A 16,378-nucleotide genomic window follows, 5' to 3' on the forward strand; every position below is an offset into this window, starting at 1 on the left:
TTGCCACGTTGATCAATAAATCAATGTGAATGTAATCTCCTGCGAACTTGTCCAAAATTAAGGAAGCATTGGGGGAAAGAAGATTTAGGTAGCCGAGTGCTAATGTGAAGATGATTGAAATTTTGTTTCTTATCAAGTCAAAATATACGCTGAGAATATCATGTTTTGCTGTGTTCAAAATTAACATATTTGTTTTAACTTGGTTTATATTGTTGAAAATATTCTAAAATTTTGCCACGTTGATCAATAAATCAATGTGAATGTAATCTAATGCGAACTTGTCCAAAATTCTTCTCCATAGGTCCTATGGCATAGGAAATACAAGAAGTTGGAATCTATCCTATTACACTAGTGGGGACGCCAAACTTGAGCATTTAAATCTTAAAGTCCCACAATAAAACTGACTAATTTATAACCCATTGTTTTGACTTCACTAGATTTTTTTTTATATCTGCTTCATATAAAATATCTCTATTTTTGCAAGATTTTATACCCATTACTAAAGCATAAATATCGCCAGCCTAGTTAGCTTAGTTGGTAGTGCGTCTGCCTTGTAAGCGCTAGGCCGCGGGTTCGATTCCCGCCCGGGGCGGATTTTATCCCTGCTGGGATACTGTTCGTTCTCGGAACGGCTGGCTTTCTCCTATCCTGTCTTCCTTCTCTCTTCGATTTCGGGACGATAAGACCATAAAACATTGATAATGTTTGCGTGGTGACATAGTCATGAAAAGAATCTTCGTTGGTAACTTAAAGGCAAGGAATACTTAGCACCCTATCCTATACTCTATGGTACATCACACCCTCAAGTTTCTGCTTAGCGAAGTCAACCTTATTCTTAACATAAAACTAATGGTGGCTATGATTGATAAAGTTGGCATCTATTCCTCTTATATTGCAAGATAGTTAGTTTTTATTTTGATTAATCGATCTGTGGCGTCCACACTTAACACTTTCCAAGACTTGATAGTAATTTGTTTCAATGTCAACTTCTACACAAGTGTTGTGTGTTATTCATAATGTAGGATCCTGGATTTCTACAAGCAACTCGATTACTGTTAAGGTGTCATATTTGATGTGTTGTACATTCATGATATTCCTAGCGATGAGAACAAAGTTGAACTTATCTTCCAGAATTTGAATGGACTGAATACCTCTGGAAACTCATACCTTCTGGAAGTTTTGAATAACCAAATTATTGCCATTTATAATAGGGTGTCATATTTGATGTGTTGTACATTCATGATATTCCTAGCGATGAGAACAAAGTTGAACTCATCTTCCAGAATTTGAATGGACTGAATACCTCTGGAAACTCATACCTTCTGGAAGTTTTGAATAACCAAATTATTGCCATTTATAATACCATGAGTATACTGCTGGCACATCCCTTACAGAGGGCACCACAGAAATATTTCAACACTGATCTGAGATATATTTTGAGTGAGAAACAAGAGGATGAGAATCCTATTCATGAAGAGCCGCAATGACAGTGGAGAGTCTGAGTTGATCTAAAGCTGGATTTAGATGATGCAAGTCAAACTTGTTTTCTGCAAACTGTACAGAAATTTATTTTTTCCAATCTCTGGGGTTGCGGTTGATAAACACGATTGACACTCTATTGGATAGGGGGACTACTCTGGTAGACTTTGAAGTTATCTCCTAAAGTCATTAACATAGTAAAGCTCTTGTGAGGACAGATTGTATTACTATGCACTTCTTGCTCGGGAGGGGGCTTCGCCCCCCTCCACCCCTGAGGGCTTCGCGTGTTCGCTACGCGGGGTTGAGTATACGGTCGCGCTGCGCGCTCCCGGGGTGGGCAAGAGGTCGGGCTTCGCGCTCCCGGGGCTTCGCCCCTGAGCCCTTATATCGTCCCTGAGTTTTATCTGGAAGAAACGAAAACTGAAAACCAAAAGCGAGAGAAAATTATTTTAAACGTAGGAAAAGTTTTGCTGGCCTCAAACTGAGAAAAATATGAGTGAAAGTGTATTTCTTATGGGGGGGACTTAAAAAACGTCAATATCTCGGGAACGGTTTGGAATTTCGGGACTTTACGATTTTTCCCATGTACAGAAAATAAGGAATCCAATGGTGAAAACCGCATCTTCCTAGCTCATCTAGAAGTGGGTTAGAATTAGTATGAGTGAGTGAGTGAATCAGTCAGTCACTCAGTCAGTCAGTCAGTCAGTTACACAAGGGGCTGTATATATTTAGGATAAGTAAGTACATAGGTACTGTGCACTGCCTACAGACGGTTCCAAATTACCAGTCAGTCAGTTACACAAGGGGCTGTATATATTTAGGATAAGTAAGTACATAGGTACTGTGCACTGCCTACAGACGGTTCCAAATTAGGTAATCCCTACATAAGGTTTTACAGAAACGAGTGAATTAAAAAAGAAAAAAATCATCTTTTAAATGCTAAAAAACTAAGAAGTTTAATGATTGTAAAAACTAATTATTAATAATTACATAAAATATTTAATTATTAAAAGGCCAGCATTGATAAGGCACAATTTTTACAACAAAATTCGACAGTACAGATAAGAAAGCGGTTACCAGGAACAATCAATCTTTCAAAAGAAGAAAAAAATGCCTTAACTCATCAATACTTTTCTACTGGCAAGAAATAGAAAATAATAGATCATCTTTTAAATGCTAAAAAACTAAGAAGTTTAATGATTGTAAAAACTAATTACAAAATGCGTTTATGATTACAATATTATTAAAAGGCCAGCATTGATAAGGCACAATTTTTACAACAAAATTCGACAGTACAGATAAGAAAGCGCTTACCAGGAACAATCAATCTTTCAAAAGAAGAAAAAAATGCCTTAACTCATCAATACTTTTCTACTGGCAAGAAATAGAAAATAATAGTAAACTAATGTACGTAACATCTGTAGGTACAAACTAAAAACATCAAATAAATCTAAAATTCTCGGTATATTACATCAATATACAAAAGTAATATTAAGAATCCGCCTTTTTGTTTATATGATTTAAGGTGATCATACTGATCATAATAAATTATTATAAATTAATTTTCTTGATTCTTCATAATTTTTTACCCCATGAGAATAAACTATTACTGTAAAAGCAAAACATCTAAAATTCTCGGTATATTACATCAATATACAAAAGTAATATTAAGAATCCGCCTTTGATTTAAGGTGATCATACCGATCATAATAAATTATTATAAATTAATTTTCTTGATTCTTCATCATTTTTTACCCCATGAGAATAAACTATTACTGTAAAAGCAAAACAGCCCCAGTTTGCCTCTTGATTTCATAGTATTCTTATAGCCCTGCTCAGGAACCCTGAAATTATAAAAAGTACCCTGAACCCTGGAGTTATAAAAAGTTCAAGTTCCACCAAACCTGTGATACATTTGGGCAGGGCATTTCAAGCCGCGAAAATTATCCACACGTGTTTTGAGAAATTTTGGGTCGTGGGAAATCCAATGGTTCAAATAATTCAGTGTAGAAACAAGGGATAGATGTGTCTGATGAGGAATCCAAGAGATGAAAGTTATTCAGTGTTGAACAAGGAGTAGATATTCTCAATGAATGTTTTCATGAAGTTTGGATTGTCTCGTGTAGAACCCACAGGGAACTGTTTCCGGATTTGACTCTAAAATATACCTTGAGTTAATTGTTTTCATTTTCTAATTTATTGCATCCGGTAGATTTCGTAATTAGTTGTGCGTGTCTTTGTACGCAATGACGTCACCGATATACAACATCCATTACAGCGTGGGGGTGTTCCATCCCAAATATTATAGGGGTATCGATGAACTATTTCAATGTCCGTCTTAGAGCAATTGGAGTAGTGTTGGTGTATTTTCTACCAAATTCAGTATGTCTAGTGTTTCTAATACAACATTAGTATCTACTCATGGTACTCCGATGTAGCTTGGTACTTGGATCTCTAGTACCAAATGAATCTTGAGAGAAGCCCTAGAAGAAGTGCTACGGGCATGACCATTATCTAGCTATTAGGACATGTTTATATATTTCATTAGAACTCATTACTCCATAGCAACTCTTAGAAGTAGTTAAACATTGGCTTCTTCTAAAACATAACTTTAGATAGGAACGTATTGTTGTACCGGGTTTGTTGAAAGTTTCGTTAGTTTATCAAGTTTAGAATACCTACATGATATTCCGCCTCAACACGTTCCATCCCAAATATTATAGGGGTATCGATGAACTATTTCAATGTCCGTCTTAGAGTAATTGGAGTAGTGTTGGTGTATTTTCTACCAAAATCAGTATGTCTAGTGATTCTAATACAACATTAGTATCTACTCATGGTACTCCGATGTATTAGCTTGGTACTTGGATCTCTAGTACCAAATGAATCTTGAGAGAAGCCCTAGAAGAAGTGCTACGGGCATGACCATTATCTAGCTATTAGGACATGTTTATATATTTCATTAGAACTCATTACTCCATAGCAACTCTTAGAAGTAGTTAAACATTGGCTTCTTCTAAAACATAACTTTAGATAGGAACGTATTGTTGTACCGGGTTTGTTGAAAGTTTCGTTAGTTTATCAAGTTTAGAATACCTACATGATATTCCGCCTCAACAGTAAGATGAACTCTAAATTAACACCTTTTTCATTTGTTGCACAAGGGTAGTAAGCTAGTAGGTGAGGTCGGTAAGATAGATTTTTGCTGCTCCTCAGAAGTCCCCATTTGCTGATTATGAGATAGAGATTGTGACTATTAAAGAGGATAGAATAAAAATCACAGGTGCTCTCTGTTGCCGAAGCTATAGTCATGGTAATGGTAAGGTAGAGGCGGCCTCAAGAGTAAAATGAACTCTAAAGTAACACCTTTTTCATTTGTTGCACAAGGGTAGTAAGCTAGTAGGTGAGGTCGGTAAGATAGATTTTTGCTGCTCCTCAGAAGTCCCCATTTGCTGATTATGAGATAGAGATTGTGACCAAGCCGGATTAAATGAGATAGAAATTGTGACCAAGCCGGATTAAATGAGATAGAGATTGTGACCAAGCCGGATTAAATGAGATAGAAATTGTGACCAAGCCGGATTAAATGAGATGGAAATTGTGACCAAGCCGGATTAAATGACTCTAAAGTAACACCTTTTTCATTTGTTGCACAAGGGTAGTAGTAGGCTAGTAGGTGAGGTCGGTAAGATAGAAGTCCCCATTTGTTGATTATGAGATAGAGATTGTGACCAAGCCGGATTAAAAATCAGAACTTTCCGTCAAGGTTCACATTAAAACAAACACATGTACTGACGATAGTAAAGTCCTAATAAGGTAATAAGGAGACCTTCTGAGGAATACCTAGGTAACTACACTGAGCAAAAAAACTGGTTTAAGGTTTAACCTAGTAGTAATCGTAGGGAAGGATAAATACATTACAACATTACCTAGGTAAATACATTACATTACATAGGTAAGGATAAATACATTACATACATTACATAGGTAAAGGTATCTACTCGTATTCTCTGAATCTTTATCAAATGACGTTAATACCGTCTATTAACAAAATTCGTCATCAAATTTTATATTCAAGATGAATAATGGTCTAGTGTCTAGTCCTCTGAAGTTAGAGGACTCGGACCAGAATTGGAGTAAATGTTTAATCCCGTGGTTTACCATTGCATTGGGTATATTGACTATACTGTATTGTTTGTATCTTGGCTGATGAATTGGTTATTTGACTGAATGGAAGGGGAGCTGCTTTATTTATTATAACTCTAAAGACTACAAAGAGCAAAACATTTATTTCAAAGGCAATAAAAAACGACTTTTTTTCTTTCTCTTTGAAACGAATTCGTGAAACAATCATAATAAATGCTGTCTCAATTTTTTAATTTATTATAACTCTAAAGACTACAAAGAGCAAAACATTTCAAAGGCAATAAAAAACGACTTTTTTCTTTCTCTTTGAAACGAATTCGTGAAACAATCATAATAAATGCTGTCTCAATTTTTTTATGACTTTTCACATAAAGTACGAAGCCTCATACTATTAAAGAGGATAGAATAAAAATCACAGGTGCTCTCTGTTGCCGAAGCTATAGTCATGGTAATGGTAAGGTAGAGGCATAGAACGCTTTGCTACAACTTCTCTTTGTTGAACAGATCGATTTTGGAGGATGCCAGCAGACCAGTAGCTAAGTTAGCTTTGCTGGTTCAAACAAACAAGATTCAAGATCTATATGAAATGGAGATTTCTATTCAATCAATAATCTATTATGCAAATACGATGGTTTTCTTATCCAAACAGATCTAACGAGGTTCTATAGAATTCAGTGGCTTCTTGAATGGTTCTAATCCTTTGGGAAGTTATCTCTTGTCTTGTCATAATAAATTCAGCACTTGGAACTGGAACTTGGTCTCTGAAGTTTTGTACTATCATTGAGCTTTTAGCAGGTGCTAACCGTGTGACGAATTGATGGCTAGATTTTGCTGATGTGTATAGGTATATGTTTGTAGACGACCATGAGTTTGTTAAGGAAACACTTTTTACTTTATTGGAGAATCCCTATTGTTGGAAATTAAAATGTCAAAGAGAGAACTGGAGCACACCATGTTGTCAGCCTATTCATTTGCATGCACATCAATCTATTGTAAAGGTTTGACATCCCTGGACCCCGCTTCTTTTAATCCCCAAGACTTTGTCTCTTCATATTCCTCGGCTCCGAAAATTAGAGCGAACAATACGTAAATACACAACAATAGCGAATTGAACAAATAGAACAGAGAAGAGATTGTTCTAAAACCTCTTGGGAGTTCTGACTTTTGATTTTTGCCATTCGGAATGAAGGATTTGGAAATAAAGGAACTTATAGGATGTTAGCGGAGGAATGAGATGAAATGAAACATTTGACGTCTTTTTCAGATCACGTATGGGTAGTTCTTCGTCCTGAGCTACCTACAAAATACACAAGTTTGAAATTCTGAATCGTAAACCGGAAACATTGAAAACATAAAAATGACCAAATTTTTCGTTCACCCCAACAACCTAAACGACAATACGTAAATACACAACAATAGCGAATTGAACAAATAGAACAGAGAAGAGATTGTTCTAAAACCTCTTGGGAGTTTTGACTTTTGCTATTCGGAATGAAGGATTTGGAAATAAAGGAACTTATAGGATGTTAGCAGAGGAATGAGATGAAATGAAACATTCGACGTCTTTTTCACATCACGTATGGGTAGTTCTTCGTCCTGAGCTACCTACAAATTACACAAGTTTGAAATTCTGAATCGTAAACCGGAAACATTGAAAACATAAAAATGACCAAATTTTTCGTTCACCCCAACAACCTAAACCTAATCTCTCATAAATCAGTGTCTATACGTGAACAAGTGATCATAAACTATTTTCTAAATGACTTTATTGCTCCCGGGAATCTTTTTCCAACACGCTGTATTCAAAACAGAACAAATCGAACCCGAAAAAAGAGAGCGAAAACCATGTCCAATATGTTGTAGGTAAACACTTGGCATTGTCAAGATGACTTTCAGATTCTCCGAATTATACCGAGAACTCCGCGAAAACCATGTCCAATATGTTGTAGGTAAACACTTGGCATTGTCAAGATGACTTTCAGATTCTCCGAATTATACCGAGAACTCCTCCAGTCATATAACAAAACTATTGTGTAACAATGTATCCAACACAAAAGACGAAACTTTTCAAAAGAAGAAGTTTTCTAATAAAAATGTCACACCAAAAAATTGACCTTTTCTTCTTTCAAACATCAGGGGAATCGGGGTGATGGGATAATAAAAACATTATCATGTGTTTATTTTGAAACCTGTAAAATGCCTCTACAGTCTACATACTTCAGGGGAATCGGGGTGATGGGATAATAAAAACATTATCATGTGTTTATTTTGAAACCTGTAAAATGCCTCTACAGTCTACATACTATGTAGATTGTAGTTGATAGCCTGGAAGAGAATCTACACTCTACTGTAAAAATGTAGGTATCGAGAAATATTTAAAGGTTGGTCATATTTCAAATTTCAACATATGTTTGTATACGAAGTAAAAGTACAAATAATATTATTAATTTTATTAAGATACTACAGGTGTTAATATCACTTCCACCAAACCTCATCCGATTAGGGAAGTGAATTCCGTAATTTTATTATTGTTAAAATGAACTGTTCAAAATTTCTAAAGGGTTTTCATACTATGTAGATTGAGGCTATCTTTGTAAGAGAATCTACACTCTACTGTAAAAATGTAGGTATCGAGAAATATTTAAAGGTTGGTAATATTTCAGATTTCAACGTATGTTTGTATACGAAGTAAAAGTACAAATAATATTATTAATTTTATTAGATACTACAGGTGTTAATATCACATCCACCAAACCTCATCCGATTAGGGAAGTGAATTCCGTAATTTTATTATTGTTAAAATGAACTGTTCAAAATTTCTAAAGGGTTTTCAATATGCTTGGCACAGAAGTTTTTATTTCAATAGAAAGCACGTTAGGCCCGCCCGCACACACATACCTATACATAAATATATAAATAAGTATATTGGTAGACAATTACATAGAAGCCCAGTCGAACAATTAACAGCCGAACAGTGAGTGTTTTACTATTTACCAGTGTTCATGTTCATCAGACCTTGTCTAATTGTAAAATTCATCTCGTTTTGTGAATTCCACCTTGTCGTAATAAATTACATATACTTTATTGTTCTTCACATCGTGTGTGTTCTCGAGCTAATTATTAATATCAAATATTCAATAATAATTAACCAATGTCTTGTCTCTTCTATAACAGTGGCCATTATCACCTTATTAATTATATTTATATGATTATTATGGCTTGGTGTAATGTGTCTGTGTTATCTTTATTGCTCATAGATTAACTCATGAAACGTTTATTCCAAGTGCTTCTCTCTCGTCTCCAAGTGCTTATTATAACATAACTGTTTGTTGTTTACTATTTGAAGACCCCTCGGAAAAAAAGATGGGAGTCCAATTTTCAAAAAAAATGAGTTAGATACGTTATATAGTACTTCCCCCCCAAAACTATTTACAAGCAAGGATCGTATTATCACAACTGGGAGATAGAGGTATTTATTGCGCGGATAGCGGCAATAGTTTCATGTAAGAATTAGTCTAGTATTTACAAGCAAGGATCGTATTATCACAACTGGGAGATAGAGGTATTTATTGCGCGGATAGCGGCAACCATGTAAGAACATAAAATACATCTGTGTGTTTCAAATGAGAAACGTGTAAGTGAGTTGACATGTTGTCGTTAATTGTACACTATGAACGTTAAGTTCTGTTCAATTGATTTACTTATTAGCTGCGGCATATCTCAAGGATCTAAACTTGGAAGTAAAACACTAGAAGAGCTTGCTGCTGCGTGTTTCAAATGAGAAACGTGTAAGTGAGTTGACATGTTGTCGTTAATATTGTACACTATGAACGTTTAGTTCTGTTCAATTGATTTACTTATTAGCTGCGGCATATCTCAAGGATCTAAACTTGGAAGTAAAACACTAGAAGAGCTTGCTGCTGCTGAAATCATTATCATCTCTACATGGTAACACGGCGCGGTATAATGATAAACATGTTTGTATAGTCAACACTCCATATACTCTAGACATCCTAGGTAGCACATCTCATACACTTGTCACCTGTAGACACTAATAATAATTTAAACTTGGCATAATGAATGAATGGCAGCAAATACTCAACATGCAGAAACTAAACTTCACTCAATGGTAAGATCCAGAAGGGGCATTTGTGTCTTGGTTGAAAGTCAACCAAGGATGAAAACATAATTTACCTTTCTTCAGTTTATATGACACCTATTGATCCGACTGCGACTGTGGAAAATTTTGGTTTAAAGTCCAGTACCTTACCTTACCCTTTCATAGGTTTCATTTAACATATTAACACCTCTTTTTAAAAAGTATGTGATCTGATCTCATCTAGGTACCTTAAATCAAATTTTAGAGAATCTTTTTGGACTTAACCTTAGTACATATATCGGATAACACAACTCCCATGATGACATCGTTATGCATATTAGTGGCTATTGAGCATATGCAGAACAGACTGTGCTATAAATAAGAAGGCTTTATTCCCCTCAGCGATAGAGTAGGTACAACACGCTCAGATCACATTAGAGTTGACAGGTTTAGTCAATTGATTACCACTTTGCCTCTCCAGTCTGCTTTGACCCATCATGTAACTCAATAAACTCTTCTGATTTATTATAATAGTCATACTATCTCTATCTTTGTCTTATCTGAGTCATTGTTTACTGTAAACTGAGATAGAGGAAGATGGGAAAAGTACGAAAGGTAGAGCAAGGATCAGCATGGTATAAGCTTTATGTTATGGTCTTTACTTTCCCTTGTGGAACTCAAAGTTTATTGATGATGTCTGAACATTGTAAGGAAGCATTGGGGGAAAGAAGATTTAGGTAGCCGAGTGCTAATGTGAAGATGATTGAAATTTTGTTTCTTATCAAGTCAAAATTCTTTTATCTGGTACAGAAGCCAGCGAAGTTTCAATTACATTTAATCTAAATTGCGTATAGAATCCCTGGATATTTTCTTATAACATGTAGGTCACAATATCTACTAGCAACAGCAATACATCAATATGTATCTCAAACTTCAGTAGCAAAGTGGTCCGAACATTCGAATATTGCACCGGGATTTCAAGTGATTTATTAATTTTGTATTCCACCTCTTCTTTATTTAAACTTTAAAGACCTTGTCGTGATTTTATTTTTTTTCTGTTTATTAGTCAGTTCCCGTATTTTCCATAGATTTGGAAAAAAACCGAACAAAGGTGTGTTCCGGCGGAACATTTAATTTTTGACAAAAATACGGATTGTTCCGGGAAATAACGTACGGTTGGCAACCCTAATTATTTTATCTGGTACAGAAGCCAGCGAAGTTTCAATTACATTTAATCTAAATTGCATATAGAATCCCTGGATATTTTCTTATAACATTTAGGTCACAATATCTACTAGCAACAGCAATACATCAATATCTCAAACTTCAGTAGCAAAGTGTTCCGAACATTTGAATATTGCACCGGGATTTCAAGTGATTTATTAATTTTGTATTCCACCTCTTCTTTATTTAAACTTTAAAGACCTTGTCGTGATTTTATATTTTAAGAAATAATTATTATTTTTTACGGCACCTAAACATGGGTGTCGAGCAGATTCGTAAGAAAACAATCAGGATCCGAAAATTAAATTAATGTTCTTTCAGGACAACTTGGATCTTCAAATGCTCACGTTTTCTCTGATTTGGCATCAGACAATCTTTGTTAACCAAATGAGTGTTATGTGGAATCTGCTTCTAATTTCCCTGTTTTATCTGTTTCAGGCAAACTTGAACCCACACCTCACACCTCTAGTTTTAATATGGGCTATCTTGTATCACCCCCGAAAATTAAATTAATGTTCTTTCAGGACAACTTGGATCTCCAAATGCTCACGTTTTCTCTGATTTGGCATCAGACAATCTTTGTTTTACTGGACCTTAGTCTTGCAACTTCTTTTTATACGTTTTATGTTAACCAAATGAGTGTTATGTGGAATCTGTTTCTAATTTCCCTGTTTTATCTGTTTCAGGCAAACTTGAACCCACACCTCACACCTCTAGTTTTAATATGGGCTATCTTGTATCACCCTATCCTTATCCTAACGGGACGACCGGTCCTTTGCCTGTCTCAATGGTAAGTCTCTTTATATGTTCTAAAAATATACCCATAAATAATAAGGATTGATAACAACATACAAGTACCTTGAGTTACTTTTAAATTGGATAAAATGCCGTAGTAAATTCTGTATGTAGGTATGTATTAATATTAGGTTTGAGAGTGATATCTAGGGCATTATGGGGCCATACTGCTAAGCTCGATGCTAATAGATTTCGATTGTCCATGTCAAAAGAGTATGATGTTCTACTCCAACTTACCACAGAATTACTTTTAAATGGGATAAAATGCCGTAGTAAATTCTGTATGTAGGTATGTATTAATATTAGGTTTGAGAGTGATATCTAGGTTCTAGGGGATTGTGGGGCCATACTGCTAAGCTCGATGCTAATAGATTTCGATTGTCCATGTCAAAAGAGTATGATGTTCTACTCCAACTTACCACAGAATGGAGTAGTGTTGGTGTATTTTCTACCAAATTCAGTATGTCTAGTGTTTCTAATACAACATTAGTATCTACTCATGGTACTCCGATGTAGCTTGGTACTTGGATCTCTAGTACCAAATGTGTTCCATCCCAAATATTATAGGGGTATCGATGAACTATTTCAATGTCCGTCTTAGAGCAATTATTGGAGTAGTGTTGGTGTATTTTCTACCAAAATCAGTATGTCTAGTGTTTCTAATACAACATTAGTATCTACTCATGGTACTCCGATGTAGCTTGGTACTTGGATCTCTAGTACCAAATGACCACAGAATATTCAAGTATTGCTCACATTACAGTTTGCTGAACCCTAGGTATTCTTAAAAGACAAGCAAATTACCTACACTCGTATAGGACCGACTCCTCTGAGCAGGAATAACAATCAAAAATCTGTATGTACATAATTTGTTTCGCCTAACTATGTTACATTGGGTCTATAAAGTTTCTGACTCCTCTGAGCAGGAATAATAATCAAAAATCTGTATGTACATAATTTGTTTCGCCTAACTATGTTACATTGGGTCTATAAAGTTTCTTATATGAGGAGCAAGTAGGCGATACAATACAGGGTGCGGCACAGGCTGTTTCTAAAGCAATGAAACAGACAAACGCATTTCAAATGGCAAAGCAGTTTTTATACGCGAACTGGAAAACCTGGAAAGTCATGGAATCTGAAAATCGGCCAAAAGTCATGGAAAATGGTGAAAATTTAAAGAAAACCTGGAAAATTGTCAGCCGGTCAAAAATTAAAAATGTTCAAATTAATCATCAAGTTTTTCCGAAAAACAGCCTGCGGCGCATTCGCCCTCATATTCCTTGACATGACGTTCTACATATTGCATATTTTATTTAAATTAAGGGGTAATCTTACTGATTTTTAGGTACCTCCGCCCCCTATTTTTCTGGAGAAAGTCATGGAAATTTTCGGTTTTTATACGCGAACTGGAAAACCTGGAAAAGTCATGGAATCTGAAAATCGGCCAAAAGTCATGGAAAATGGTGAAAATTAAAAGAAAACCTGGAAAATTGTCAGCCGGTCAAAAATTAAAAATGTTCAAATTAATCATCAAGTTTTTCCGAAAAACGGCCTGCGGCGCATTCCCCCCTCATATTCCTTGACGTTCTACATATCGCATATTTTATTTAAATTAAGGGGTAATCTTACTGATTTTTAGGTACCTCCGCCCCCTATTTTTCTGGAGAAAGTCATGGAAATTTTCTGAAAAAGTCATGGAATTTCATTCCGGGAAAAGCGTATAAACTCTGCAAAGGATAAAATAGGGGATTAGGAAATTGAGTAACATGATCGTCGTCATTCCAAGCTTCTCTTATCAAACCAAAGCTGATTTCATAAATGATCTACGTAGGAAGAAGTAGGAACAATAGTTCCAAGTTATCTTTGGATTTAAGAAAACAAGTTATAGTTTCTTGTCACATTTTACAGGTACCTACACTTTCGTTACTAAACACTCTAGAAATATTTACTTTGAGAACGGATGCGGAGCTTTTCTCAAACCAAAGCTAATTTCATAAATGATCTACGTACCTAGGAAGAAGTAGGAACAATAGTTCCAAGTTATCTTTGGATTTAAGAAAACAAGTTACATAGGTACTAGTTTCTTGTCACATTTTACAGGTACCTACACTTTCGTTACTAAACACTCTAGAAATATTTACTTTGAGAACGGATGCGGAGCTTTTTCATAGTGGGCTTAATGTCCAATATAACACGCTCAGATCACATTAGAGTTGACAGGTTTAGTCAATTGATTACTACTTTGCCTCTCCAGTCTGCTTTGACCCATCATGTAACTCAATAAACTTTTCTGATTTATTATAATAGTCATACTATCTCTATCTTTGTCTTATCTGAGTCATTGTTTACTGTAAACTGAGATAGAGGAAGATGGGAATCAGTGTTGGAGGTGGTGGTGGCCTGCCTCGGTGGTGTAGTGGTCAAGGCGCTCGCCTGGTAAACAGGAGGGCGTGGGTTCAATCCCAGCCGAGGTATGGAATTTTATGCACACTATAGTGACGGGCATTACCTGCCTATCACTACTAGGAGATGAGTTTTGTTATTAACATCCCATGTCTGTTCTACAATGATTCAATATTTTCTTGTGGAAAGATCTATTCTGGGCGGAGTAAATTTTTTGATGACAATTCTGCAAAAAGTCATTTCTTTCTCTCCTCTCCTAAGTTACTTTATTTGCTACTGCATCTCGTCCTTGTTTCTCTCATGCTTATTTGTAGTATTGCCTCTCTCTCTCTCTCTCCCCCTTTCTCCTCACGACTAATTCTCATAGTACTGTTTCCATCCTCTTCAGGTACTCTTTTATTCATGTTTCCCTCCCCCTCCCTCTCTTTCTTCATTGTATTCTCTATCGTGGGAGTGACAATGACAGAAAGTGAGAGAGGGAGGTTACGATTTTTTTTTTAATTCTGCACCTTTCTCTCCTTCTCTCTTAAGTTACTTTATTTGCTACTGCATCTCGTCCTTGTTTCTCTCATGCTTATTTGTAGTATTGCCTCTCTCTCTCTCTCTCCCCCTTTCTCCTCACGACTAATTCTCATAGTACTGTTTCCATCCTCTTCAGGTACTCTTTTATTCATGTTTTGTTTCAAATGAGAAACGTGTAAGTGAGTTGACATGTTGTCGTTAATTGTACACTGTGAACGTTTAGTTCTGTTCAATTGATTTACTTATTAGCTGCGGCATATCTCAAGGATCTAAACTTGGAAGTAAAACACTAGAAGAGCTTGCTGCTGCAGAAATCATTATCATCTCTACTTACATGGTAACACGGCGCGGTATAATGATAAACATGTTTGTATAGTCAACACTCCATATACTCTAGACATCCTAGGTAGTACATCTCAAATTCTGCACACATGGGATGAGATGAAGGAGAGAGAGAGAGAGAGAGAGAGAGAGAGAGAGAGAGAGAGAGAGAGAGAGAGAGAGAGAGAGAGAGAGAGTTTTTTTTTTTTAATTCTGCACACATGGGATGAGATGAAGGAGAGGGAGAGAGTGTGTGAGAGAGAGTGAGAGAGAGAGTGAGAGAGAGTGAGAGAGAGTGAGAGAGAGAGTGAGAGAGAGAGTGAGAGAGAGAGAGTGAGAGAGAGAGAGTGAGAGAGAGTGAGAGAGAGAGAGTGAGAGAGAGAGTGAGAGAGAGAGTGAGAGAGAGAGAGAGAGAGAGAGTGAGAGAGAGAGGAGTAAGAGACAGCATCTGATGCTTTTATTTCTCATTTCTTTCCTACAAAGGTAAGGGAGAGAGAGAGAAAGAGAAGCAGGCTTGTTAAGTATAGCTGGATGCACTTTGGCAAATTACGTCTCTACATTGCATATCATCAGTATTAGCTCTCTCTCCTCATGTCTATGGCTTGTCTCTTTCCCTCTCTTCTTTCTCCATTTTTCTCTCGAGTTTGTCAAGTTGTTTCTTGTGCTGAGAGAGTAGTAAGTAGTAACTATAATATAAAGTAGGGGAGAAGTTTTGGTCTGAATAACACACATCATCATGTTCTCTAAAACATGCATGTCTAATCTAATTGAACCGATTTATTTAGGAAGGACCTTGGAAAATCGATATTAACTAATTAGTCAATATTTTCACCTATCAATCTATGAGTATTTCGCTCCATTGTGTTAGTAAAAAAATCCACAGTCGTTGTTACCAGTGTCCATTTTTTCCTCTAACAATCAAATAGTTTCAAAATCCAAGCGCTAGTTTCTTTTCAAAATCTGGTCGTGTTAAGTTTTTGTCTATAATATAAAGTAGGGGAGAAGTTTTGGACTGAATAACACACATCATCATGTTCTCTAAAACATGCATGCCTAATCTAATTGAACCGATTTATTTAGGAAGGACCTTGGAAAATCGAGTTTGGACTGAAAACGGATTTAAAGTGTGAATAAATCTACATATGATTATTTCTTTAGCACTTGCCGCTTACGGGGCATTGCATCAAATTCTTGACGTCCGCGCTTCTCCCCGCACACTTGCTATTAAGAGGACAATGCGTGGCTTCACACACAAAGTTTTTCACTGACGCGTGAACTACCTCAATTAAGAGTTGCGTGTTTAAATGATTACCACATCAAATCAAATCAATTTTATTTGTACATACACCTATACAATTGTATGTGGTACAAACTGTTTGCCTGCTTGTT

General features: G+C 36.0%; 1 protein-coding gene across 2 annotated transcripts in view; it reads left to right on the plus strand.

Moving 5' to 3' along the window:
* The window catches only part of LOC103521527 (protein pangolin, isoforms A/H/I/S-like), a 98,107-nt gene that overhangs the window by 66,152 nt on the left and 15,577 nt on the right, over nt 1-16,378 (plus strand). For both annotated transcript variants that reach the window (XM_026832231.1, XM_026832228.1), the window contains exon 3: nt 11,633-11,738. In XM_026832231.1, coding sequence (XP_026688032.1) covers nt 11,633-11,738 — 106 coding nt within the window. The remainder of the gene's footprint in view (nt 1-11,632; nt 11,739-16,378) is intronic.

Source organism: Diaphorina citri, unplaced genomic scaffold (assembly GCF_000475195.1).
Source record: "Diaphorina citri unplaced genomic scaffold, Diaci psyllid genome assembly version 1.1 scaffold75, whole genome shotgun sequence".
NCBI classification, from domain to species: domain Eukaryota; kingdom Metazoa; phylum Arthropoda; class Insecta; order Hemiptera; family Psyllidae; genus Diaphorina; species Diaphorina citri.